This window comes from Arvicanthis niloticus, chromosome 7 (assembly GCF_011762505.2).
Source record: "Arvicanthis niloticus isolate mArvNil1 chromosome 7, mArvNil1.pat.X, whole genome shotgun sequence".
NCBI classification, from domain to species: Eukaryota; Metazoa; Chordata; class Mammalia; order Rodentia; family Muridae; genus Arvicanthis; species Arvicanthis niloticus.
In genome coordinates, this window is record NC_047664.1 from 13,101,102 (window position 1) to 13,113,835 (window position 12,734).

Below are 12,734 nucleotides of genomic sequence, written 5' to 3' on the forward strand. Positions count from 1 at the left end.
ACAGACAGACAATATTAATGAATTAACTTTTTTAAAAAAGTAAATTTTTGCTGAAGTAAAAATTCAGTTAAGAACTGGGAACACTGCTGTGCTGACACTACAATATCAGAAACTATTTACACCTTTAATTTTCTCTTCAAAGTACACTAACGATGGGGGAAGGCCTACAGGTAAAACAAGAGGCTTTATAAACTGAGCGCTACTTACGGTCGGCAGCTTTTCACCAGTGTTTTGAGAACATTTTCTATAGAACTAGAGGAGAAAAAGCCATTTGATAAATTACATTGGGGTATTGAAAGAACACAGTTAATTCTACAACCTGTACCTCAAAGATAAACACACAGGTTCATAGTATCTGTCTACATGTAATTACCAAATCTTCTCTGCTAGATACAGAATTTCAAGGATTATCTACCTAGACTTCTTAGTCTGCTTTTTTCTTCTACCCTCATTTTGTTCTTTGTGTGTATGTGTGATAAATAAGACAAAACAAACACTATACTGGAAAAAAGATAAACCCCTTTCAATCTTTACAAATTCGATAACAATGCCATATTAAACACACAAAAAGTAGGCCCAATGGCTGAAAATTCTAAAGAATGGTTTTTATTTATAGTGCTTTTACATCAAAATATGAACTATGATATAATGAAATATGATGTGCCTCTTTCTACCAGCAGCATCAGAAGTCTTGATAACCAACTAATCAAGTTGATTATCTTTAACTTAACATTCCAAGGTACTTTACTGCTAGTAACAATTAAAAAGTCAACAGCTGTTCTGTTTAAACAGCTACTCAAAAAGTTAGTTGAACAAAATGAAGAACTCACACAAACTTTAATGAAAAGACCGTGGATACTGGTTTAAATACATGACCAAAATAGAATATTTAAGATATCAACTAGACCATAGTCAAAACTGGTCAGACAACAAAACAAAGGGGTGTCATGAAGTGAAACTTAAAATGAATCTGTGACTACTTACAGTATGGCAAATACAAAGAGAAACACAAAAACCTTCAAAATTCAAGGGCAAGACAGGGATGTTAAGGTTTCAGAAATTTTATCACTAAACCTTTTAAAATTTTTCAAGTTCAGGGGTCTGTACAATTTCTCTGAAAGCTTAAGAACTAAACTATAAGAAAATTCCAAGGAACAAACACAGATAAGCACCTAATATATTATGTGACATCAACCTAGGAAAAAGCCTGCCTCCTCATTACTAACCACCGCAGACTTCATCTTTCACTTTCAAACCGGGGTGAGGGTCAGCAAGGAACTCACAGAGTGATTTTCACACACACACAAAACAGACAATTAAGCAACAGTATACTGGGCATAAACTTTACATTTAAAGCTTCCTGAAGCCCATGGCTATACTAATTAGTCAGGATACTTAGTGTGTTTCTAATAAGGCTATTCAAATCTTCAGGTACAGTTAAATTAGTTCTTTATGCTTACAATACTCAATAAATACTTTTTATCCAGGGAAAAAATAACACAGATCTTGGATCTTCTTTCAGTTTGAACTGAAGAGCCAGTTAGTAACAAATTATAAAATCAACATGTAGAAAGCCCTTTGGTTAATTTAAGTTCAGACTTTAAAGGTGAATTCTGAAACACGAACTGTCTTTCTAAGGAAAAGAAAAGATACATGACCCCATGACTTCCTAATGTCTGTGCTCAAATTAACTTTCTGTTTTACTAGTTTGGTAGAATTTATTTCAGATTTAAATATTGCAGAAATCCTGCTATTTCTCCTAAGAAACTTCACTACACAAAGAAAGAAACCATTCTAACATTAGAAACGGTTGCAAAAAGGAAGTCATTAAAGACTGCAAGGCTAAATGTTGCCTTCATTCTAGAAGTTAATGATAACACTCCATTAACTTGTTACCAATTCAAGGGTTTTAAGAGTGTGATTTCATTCACATAAAAGTCAATTTCAACCGACCTTCCATATAAGGCCTGCACCATGGGATTTATGCTCTTTATTCAGAAAAGGGTACAATCTCTCTAACCTGTGATATCTGTATAGTGACCTTTTGTGATTCTTGTAATCTCTCAAGATGAAGGGAACAATGTTTCTGTTTAAAAATAAAATAAAAGGTTAAGGCTAGATGCTACTAATGTTTAGAGGGAGTGAATAATCACTACTTAAGTTCCAACTGTTGGAAATTTATAGGACTAAACTGGTAACTCAAACTGCTAATGTTTTAAAAGTGATCTCCAGGGTGACTAAGCTTTAGATGGAGTTTCTCACACCCCATTTTCTCTTAGAAATGGTAGTTCATTTACAAAAGGCGGCCATGGAATACACAGTGCTTCAGTTTGAACCTAAGAGTCAGACAAATCTGAATTTGAAAACCAAATCCACTGTTCCTAGGATTATAATATTATAGCTTAGAATTTTTCATCATGATAAATAATACCTACCCTCTCATAAAGCTATTTTAAAATTAACTGAGATAATATATTGAAAGCTGTTGGGTAGCTCAGAATTATTTATTAGGCAACACAGCAAATACTAACAACTATAAATTTATACTTTGCAAAAACCATTGCATGTGCAAACTTCACAGAAACAAAAACTTGTGCACCTTTTACTATTACAGCAATTCTCCTACCTATAAATCATGAATTTAATGATTCAGGACATAACACCCAGATGAGAAATTTCTTTGATCACCTTACTATTCTGTACAAAAAGTGAATTCTTAAGCTCTTGTTCCAGTTTGAGGCCCATGTGAATTTTTCTCTACACTCTAATTTCTTCATGATGGCACTAACGTTCTCTGATTGTCCCAAGACAGGACAAGGAGAATCAACCATTTCTTCTTTCAGTTACTAAAAAGTGAACTTCAAAGTCATGGAGGCTGTAGCCTGACTCTCCTAGTTCTTTGTAACTATCAAGATAAGATTAGTTTTTATTTTAAAAAACTTTTAAAGTATCATTTATCTGTATGAGTGTTTTGTCTGCATGTGTATGTCTGTATCACTGCATGCCTGGTGACCACGGAAGTCAAAAGCTGCAGTTACATACAGACAGTTGTGAGTCACCACGTAGATACTAGGAATCAAATCCATGACCTCTGGAAGAAGAGGCAGTGCTCTTAACTGAGTCATGCCCAAGATTTACTTGTAAACCCCCAAAACACATGACATATTCAAAATAAAAATAAGCCCAGGAGTATTCATACATTCAACTGAACTAAAATTTCTGTCGAACTAATGCTATTTGCTTTTTTAAAATATAAATTGGGAAACAATAATAATGGTACATTCCTTCTTTCCCTGCCTTAAATTCCTAATAAAATAGTATTTTCCCCTAATGAAGTACCATTTTTTCATACAGAAATCAGTTTTACCTTCTTTTTCTAAATCTAAACAAACTCATCTTTAGGCAATCAAACATTTTCCATTGCTGATGTTCAAAATCTGTTACACTGTTCTGATGTTACACATCATTTTTTTCATAGCCATTAAGATTACTTTATCAGTTATAAATAAAGGACATCATCATCATCATGGAGGCAATGTTAGCACTAATTTTTCATTAAAATTAAACATTTTTCTAAAATAAATGTTACTGGAATCATCCTTCCCTGGCATGATTACTTCAAAACGTGAAGGATTTGAACTATTCTAACTATGTGTCTGGGGTGGGGCGGGGCGGGGCGGGGCGGGGGAGGGAGACCCAAAGAGGCCTGAAGAGAGCAGCAGAAGCCCTGGAGCTGGAGTTATAGACAGTTGGCAGTTGCCTGACTCAGGTGCTAAAAAGCCTAATTTGGATCCTCTGAAGAAACATGTTCTTTTAACTGCTGAGCCATCTCTCCAGCTTATGAACTATTATTCTTCAAATGTTTCTCAAATACTGTTTTAGAAATCACTGCAAATCAGTGTTTATCGATGAAATAACTGGTGAAAATGACTTAGTGACAGATCACTGGGAAATTACTTTATTTTATTATCTATTAAATTTTGGGTCCAGATCATTAATGAAACCCCAGTGTGTAGAATATGTTATTTCCACATAGTAAATGGGTAAAGGTAAGAATAAAAGACTTGCCAGGCAGTGGTGATACACGCCTTTAATCCCAGCACTTGGGAGGCAGAGACAGGCAGATTTCTGAGTTCGAGGACAACCTGGTCTACAGAATGAGTTCCAGGATAGCCAAGACACAGAGAAACCCTGTCTCGAAAAACCAAAATAAAATAAAATAAAATAAAATAAAATAAAAGACTTGTGTGATCTTAAATTGCCCTTTGTAAACCAAGTGTGTGACACATGCAATTCCAGCCCTAGGGAAGCACTGACAGGGGAACTGTGAGTTTGAGGCCAGACTGGGATATGGATATAGATATAGATATACAGATATCAAGATATATATAGATGATATATATATATACACACATATGTGTATATATGTACATATATATGTATACATATGTGTGTGTATATATATATATATATATATATATATATATATATATATATATATATATATATATAAAATCTATATATATCTCAAGACCTGTAGGAAGAGGGGTTGATTCCCTAATTGGTTCTTGATTGTGTCAATAAAGGAAGCAGAAACCAATTGCTAGTCGAAGACAAAAAGGTGGGATTTCCGGGTCCCAGGAGGAAGAAAAGGAACACAGAGAGAAAAAGGATTTGGACCAGACTTTGAAGCAAAGAGGAAGCTACAGACTTGTAGGTCTTGGGGCCCTAGAGTCTGTAGTCTCCACCGTGTGGGGGAGCCAAGGAAGATGGAGGGAGCTAGTTAGAAACGGCCAGCTGGCCCTTGCCGGAGCTGAGTGAGACCAGTAGTGACCTTGGAACCTTGCTTGAAGCTAGGGCAGAGCTCCTGGAAAGGTGGAAGCATGATTTTTTTTAAAAAGTGCATGCAATAAGACCTGTCTCAAAAAACAAAAACAAGACAACAAAAACAAATGACCCTTTGTTGAATCAATAGAGAAAGCCAGGCTGCTATAGATCTCAGTGGTCTAACAAATACTTAGCCAGTCAAGGCCCTGGGTTCAATTGCTAACAACCACAGATGGGAATGGGATAGAGACACACACGTAATCAAAAACTAAGTACCAGGCCAGGTGTGGTGGTAGGACTGCTGTGTGCCGGTGGCCAGCCTAGGCTACACAGCAAGGCCCTAGTCCCTCCCCCTCAAAAAAAAAAAAAAAAAAGTAAACAAAGGAAAACAAATTTTTTCTATAGGCATATTACTATGAAAATAGTATGCATGGTAGCCTTAAAATTTATAAAGAAAAAACACTTAAAAAGGAAAAATACTTAAAATTTGTTTTTACAAGAACATTAAGTTGTAACAGGACATGAACAGTAAACAGGAGTCAGAAATACATTTTTGTATTTTGTACTAAATTAAAAACTCTACTAGGTCAGGTGAGGTGATCCATTCCTTAGTCTCAGTACCTAGGAGACAGAGGCAGACAGTACTCTGTGAGTTCAAAGCCAGCCTGGTCTAGATAGTGAGTTCTAGAACAAACAGGGCAACATGGAGGCCTTGTTTTAAAACAAACAACAAAAACCTTAAAAACTTCTTTCAATTACCAACAATCTCAGTACTTGAAGTCTGAGACAGAAGAGAAGGGAAGAGAAGGAAAGAGAGAAAAGTTTTGATTATCTTTGCTCTAACTTTTAAAACAGAATGAAATGCATGGCACTCTCTGCAGTGGTCTCCATAAGAACAAAACACACCAGGCACACAGAGTGTGAAGAGCTGAAAGACACACACTTAACAAATGAAGCACTTCTGATTTTAAAAAGTCATCTAAAAATAGTAAGAGAACAGGCTGTCAAATGACAAAGCTGTTTCAAATATGTCAAAATATATCTAAGAAAGAAATATGGGAAGCAAAATATCAAATCTAAGAAAGCAAGTCATATAAAATGGCTCCTTATAAGTTAAAGGATGTTAAGAAATAAAATGTTGGTAAGAACAAAGAACCTTATCCTTGACTATAAAAGCTTGCAACGTCACTAAGCTGAAACAATGTTAAGCAGAAAAGCAGTAACTATCCAAACAGTTCCCTTGTAGAAATTCAGCAGAACAATGACGTGCTGAGAGGAACAGGGAGGTCCACTGCAAGCACTGCTGTGTGACTCCTGCTTTCTCTAGCATTTCTGCTTAAGAGCCAAGAACAGTTGTCTTCAAGTCAAGGAAAGCAGAAGGGAGGTAGGCCAAGAAATAAAGTATTTCAAAACTCAATTCATAAATTTAATATTATTCCTTTGTTTAGGAGACAGCTGTCTCCCCAGTGCTGAGATAATGTACACCCAGCTTTTTTAAAACTGAATTTCCTGAAGAGAAACAAAGTAACACATCAATGGTACACTTTACAATGTAGTCCCTGAAGAGGCAGGTACACAATACTATGTGTCAATCACTGTAAGTCAGCAACACAATATAGTTAGACTTTCTAAGAGCACCAATTTTAGTCTGAGGCATATATGAAGAAAAAAACCTAGTACAGATAGGAATATGTAAAACAAAACAAAACACCTTATTAAGGTCCACAAAATACCTCACATACTTTACCTCAGAGCCCTGGGAACAATGGAAGGGTGTCTTAGATGAAAAGAAGACCTGACACAGGGAAAAAGCTCATGTCCTAGAAAGACCTGTTCTTACAGAATCAAAAAATAGGGGGAAAAGCATGATTAATGAAAGCAAAAGACTGCTGGGGTGGTGGCAAATGCCTTCAATTCTGAGGAAGCAGAGGCAGGTGGAATACAGATTTGAGCCACATAGGGACAACAGGATGGGCTGGAAGGTGGGTATAGTTGGATATATCTGTGTAAGTGTTGGCGGGGCAGAATATTTGAACCTAGTATTTCACACATGCTAAGCATGTGCTCCACAAGAATAAACCCCAATCCACAGGGTATTTTTAATGACTTTTTAAAATGATTTATTCTTATTCTAAGTTATGTTCATGTGTGGGTGTGGGATGGGCACAAGCACATAAGGGCAGGTGCCTATGAAGGGCAGACACATCCAATCTCCCTGGAGATGGAGTTACATAGGTCACGGTGAGTGGCCCAAAAGGATGCTGGGAACTGGGGAACCAAATTTAGGTTCTCTGTAAAAAGCAAGATGCCGAGTCATCTCTCTAGTACACCATAGGGCACTTTCAAAGGATAATGATTGAGGAAAACCTAAACAACCAAAAGCTAGGTACATAAAATATCCTATAATTTGTGAACTATCCCAAACTAACAACAACAACAAATGTACAAAGCTAGGTATGGTGGCACACGTCTATAATCCCAGCACTGAGAAACATGTTTAAGGCAACTGGGTTCTTTTTAATCTGAGTATCTAGTAGAACATCTGAAAGTCTTAAAACAATGTGTTGTTGTTTTTAAAGATAGCTTTCTACTTACTATATAACCCAAGCTGGCCTCAAACTCATGGCAAACCTCTTGCTTCAGCCTCTTGATGCTGGAGTTAGATGCATGAACGATCTCACTCAGATTAATAGTTTTACAACCAAATCATTAAGCTGGCAGTTGTCAGAGACACAGAATCATGCCAGGCTGAGGATGCAGTTCAGTTAGTATGAGCACCTGACCTACAGGCACAAGGCCCTAGGTTTGGTCTCCAGCAATTCTCACACACCCTAGTACACAAGCTTCCTGTTGCTGACATTCTTCTACAACATGGCATAAAACACAGCAACACAGACCAGCACTAGAGAAGGGGGGCAGATGATCTAGAGACCAAGGCTAATCTTGGTTCTGGAGTGAATCTGAAACCTTATCTTGAAAAGACAACACTAGACAAGGATGACTTTTCTTTGTCTTTCTTTTATTTTTCTTTTTGCTGTTGTTGAGACAGGGTCTCTAGCCTTGGCTGCCTAGAACTCATGTAAACCAGACTGGTCTTGATCTAACAGAGATCTGCCTACCACATCTAGCTATGTGTTATTCTTTGAGCACTGAGTTCCAGGAGGTCTCATTTTTACTGATACTCTTCCCAGAAGCCTACTGTACACATTCCCCTTGGCTTCATATTACTTCCTCTCATATTACTGCCTATATGTAATGTCTGTTGTGGTATTCTTTATCCCAAGCCCCAATATGTATTTCAATGTCAAGTTCCCTTTTCTTATATGTCTTTATTTCTTTATTTTTATTTTGCTTTTTTTTTTTTTTTTTTTTTTTTGAGATAGATTCTCACTATATAGTTCAACTTTCCTAAAACTAACTCATTATGTTGACCAGGCTAGCCTCTAACTCACAGAGATCTACCTGCCTCAGCCTCCTGAGTGCTATGATTAAGAGTGTGCATTATCATGCTTGGTTTTCTATACTTTCTTTTATGAGTGTTTGCTCTGCAGTACATGTGTGCACAGTGCCCAAAGAGGCCAGAAGAGGGTGTCAGATCCTACAGACCCAGTTATAAGACATTGTGAGCTGCCATGTGGAAGCAAATTCAGGTCTTCTGTAGGAGCAGCCAGTGATCTTAACTACTATGCCATCTTTCTTGTCCTTATATTTTTTGCATAAAATGTTTCATCTTTTCCTTTTACAATCCAAACAAACATATGTTAAATTGGTCTGGTCTGGTCTGGTTTGGTTTTGTTAGGTTTTTGACACAGGATTTCCTGATCTCACTTTGTAGACCAAGCTGGCCTTGAATTTACAGAGACCCTTTTGCCTCTGCCTCCAGAATACTGCAATTAAAGGTGTGTACCACCATGCCTAGGTTAAGGTAATTTTGTTTTAATGACATCTGCATGTTTGAAACTATTTTATAATCATTCTCTTTAAAAGTTAAAGTGGTACTTATATATTAATGATTTTAAAGTTATTATTCTTGTGGACATGTGCATGATGTGGGGGTAGGATATGTACCATGCGTGCATGAGGAGGTCAGACACTCTGTAAAGTCAGTTCAATCATTCCAGACATCAGGCCTGTGGACAAGCACCTTTTTGCCTGCTAAGCCAGGTGGCCTGCCCAAAAGTACTGTCTGTATCTATTTTTGTCATTGAGTATAGAGAATGAATATGATGTTTAGTGCTAGAAATTGAGCCGGGGGCTTTGCAAGTGCTAAGCACACATACAACCAAAAATTATCTCTCACCCTCTTTTGGTTTGGTTTGCTTGCTCTCTTAAACTTTTCTGTAACCCTTCCCTTAGTTATCCAGGTACTGTGTTAGTCACCACACCACTTGTTTTTCCATGTCAGTTTTGTTTTGTTTTACAAGATTTTTTTTTATGTGCATTGATGTTTTATCTGTATATATGTCTGTGTTAGGGTGTCGAATTCCCTGGAACTGGAGCTATAAACATTTGTCATCTGCCATGTGTTTGCTTGTAACTGAACTCAGGTCCTCTGAAAGAACAGATAAGGAAACAGTCAATAAAACCTCTTAATAACTGAGCCATCTCTCCAGCCCTTAGCAAGAGTTTTTAAAAAGTCTATTTGTACACAGCACCATTCACCTTCATGATGAATTTTAGTTTGTCTATGGTTGGAAAATTTCCTTATTGTAAGATAAGAAACCTCAAGAACAAAATGATTCATGACCACGTATATCACAACTGACTGTAGTCATTTCCCACTCTTTCGTTTATATAATTTCATTCGCCACTCCATCTATAATCTAAAAAGCTTTAAAAAAATCTGCCATTTGCAGTCACATGCAAGAAGTTCAGACTGTTGACCTAGGGCTTAGATTCAAGGCAACATCAACATCTCTAAGACAGTGAAAGAAATCAGACCAGTGTTTAAAATTTTAACTTATGGAAGAGAAAAGTTAATAGAGACACATAGTGTTCTTCAGGAAATCAGTAACTAAGTATGACAAATCACTCTAGGTTATAACTGGAAACAGTCAATAAAACCTAAAGAACAAGCTGGGTATTTATGCCAACAACCCTGGTCCTTGGGAGCAGAGGCGCTGGACTCTAAGGCCAAGGCTGGTCTGGGCTGCCAAGGATCGGAAGCTTCAGCTGCCTAATGAGAGCTTGTCTTTAAGATGAACTTTCAAGCCAGGTGGTGGTGCTGCATGACTCTGACCTATGTGAGCTGGAGACCAGCTGGGTCTACAGAAGAAGTTCCAGGATAGCCAAGGCTACAAGAAGAAACCCTGTCTTAAAAAACAAAGAATTTTTAATTTCTAAAAAGTAAACTTTAATTACATATTTTAAAACATCTTAAGCCAAATTTACAAAGAGCATGGGTACTAAAAGGTTGGCGGGAAAATGATCACAGTAGACAAAACCGTGTCCATGAAGATGATACTTAACAGTCAAGTCTGCAATGACTGCCCAGCAGCACAAAGTGGCAAATGCTCACGTTATACTTTGCACATTCAAAATACATACAAAAGTTTTAAAAATTAGGTCTCCAATTACCATGATGTACATCCAAGGATCCAACAATCAGCAGGACAGCCATAGCTTCAAATGTTACTAGGAAATGACGAAAACCAGGACTGGCATTTGAATAGTTTATATCCTAAGTGTAGTTAATTAGTAACACTGATACTTTGTCCAGACATGTGAAAACCCAGCACTTGGAGGATGACTGACCATTCATGCATGTTTGTTTGTTCTGTTGGGGGGGGGGGTGTTGAAGAACCCACCATTTCTCTAATTGTGTATAGTGAGATAGTGAGTGCCCTGTGAAAGATGTAAGTGAAGAACCCACCATTTCTCTAATTGTGTATAGTGAGATAGTGAGTGCCCTGTGAAAGATGTAAGGCCCCTTACTTAAAACATTTACTTACTTAATGAATTAAAATATATAAAATGCCAGGTTGGGGTGTGGGGATTGGTTTGTGGAAAGATGGCTCAGTAGTTAAGAGCACCTTGCACCTCTTACAGATGACCCAGGGTCAATTCCTAGAGCCCATATGGGGGCTTACAACCACCTGCAGCCCCAATCCAAGACTTAATGCTCTTTCTAGCCTCCAAAGTCTGCCAAACACATGTAGTGCACATGAAGGCACACAATCACACACAAACATGCACACATGAAAAGAAGGAATCTTTTAAGAAGGAAAAAAAAGAATGGCATATAATCATTGCATCTAATAAAAAAAGAATGATCTAATCGCAGATAACCACTGCATCTAATAACAAAAGAATGATCTAATGGCAGATAACCACTGCATCTAATAACAAAAGAATGATCAGATTATGGTGAGAGTGACTGTCAGAGATGTCTCAGTGAAAAAGCTTTGAGAAAAAAAATATAGATTCAAATAGTTTCAAAAGAACAAATTCAAGTTACACAGAAATAAGTACATTAAAATAGGAATTTGCACTGGGCACAGTAGTGTACACCTTTAATGGTATCACTAGGGAGGAAAAGGTGGGTGAATCGTGGTGAGTTTAAGGACAACCTGGTCTACATACATAGTGGGTTCCAGAACAGCCAGGGTTATGCAAAGAGAGCTTGTCTCAGGAAAAATAAAATAAATTAATTTAAAAAAAAAAAAGGAAAAAGTATTTGCTTATTTGAACCCATTTTTCCCCATTGGATTTGATCCCTTAAAAGCACAGATGCCCAGGCCTCAAAGAAGTACTTAAATACTTACTTAGGAAATGAATTTAATCTCAGGTGCTCTGTCTTGGAATATAATATTCTTTCTACCATGTCATAAAGTGGTCTCCAAGGTAACTCTAAATCATCTCTTGAAAGAAGTTCCTTTTTTCTAATTAAAAAAGAAAGGAAATAATGCAATCATTTATACAGGTACATGATTATCAAGTACACTACACAAAGAGGACAGGTAATCACAGTGTCTTTGTTCTGCCTGTCTCCACCCACGGTCACTCACTGGTGGAATGGGCACCAGGAAGAACCTGGTGCTCCTCAACACCAAGTCTGCCTATTAAAGAGATTGTTTAAACTTGTGCCGCCTTTACTGGTAGAGGAATTTCATACTTTTACATTTTTTTTGAAGATTTATTTTCTGTGTGTGAGTGTTTTGCCTGTGTGTGTGTGTGTGTGCGCGCGCGTGCGTGCACAACATGAACACCTGGTACTCTCAAAGACAGAAGAAGGTGAAGGATATTCTAGAAATAGAATTACGGATAACTGTGAGCTGGCATGTGGATTCTGGGTCTTTTGCTCGAGCAGTGAATGCTCTTCTCTCTGCGGCGCTGAAGTTTCCTATTTTGGCACACCACATGTGCAGTTTCTACCCCTCCCTAGGTACAAGAATAGTTTATAACTCATGGCGCAAACAATTAGCATATATAAATACCTAACCACCTATAGCTGAGCATGTACAACCAAAAGCATCACAAAGAAAATAAATTTTTAAATCAAAACATACAATTAAACTTTGGGAAACTGTTCTCTTTTCTCAAAACTGATTCTCATTCATTAAAGCTTAAAAAACAAAATCTCTTCAGGAATAATAGAAAATAGACTTACTTTAATAAGTTGATCAAGAGACGGGCAAATCCCTGCATCATGCTGATTTCTAGTTTTGGAATTGATACCAGCTCATACAATAACTTAATAAAAAGAACATGATCTTCTTTGCTAAATTTTCTCCCATAAAGTCGGATATAACTGCAAAAGGAAAACAAAGCTGTTAAAAATTAATCTAGCCATTCATATTCCTTACTACATTGTATAATCCATGGTATAATAAATGGAAAAAGACTATATATATGTATAACAGCCTATTAAAAAAGGAAATCAAATAAATAAGTGTAAAAGTTTATAA

General features: G+C 37.0%; 1 protein-coding gene across 2 annotated transcripts in view; it reads right to left on the minus strand.

Moving 5' to 3' along the window:
• Positions 1-12,734, minus strand: part of Psme4 (proteasome activator subunit 4) — a 108,938-nt gene that overhangs the window by 73,177 nt on the left and 23,027 nt on the right. The window contains exons 2-5 of one of the 2 annotated variants that reach the window (XM_076937958.1): positions 12,437-12,577; positions 11,592-11,708; positions 2,021-2,086; positions 208-252 (exon numbers count right to left, since the gene is read on the minus strand). In XM_076937958.1, coding sequence (XP_076794073.1) covers positions 208-252; positions 2,021-2,086; positions 11,592-11,708; positions 12,437-12,577 — 369 coding nt within the window. The remainder of the gene's footprint in view (positions 1-207; positions 253-2,020; positions 2,087-11,591; positions 11,709-12,436; positions 12,578-12,734) is intronic. The other variant, XM_034508332.2, reaches the window with a different exon arrangement.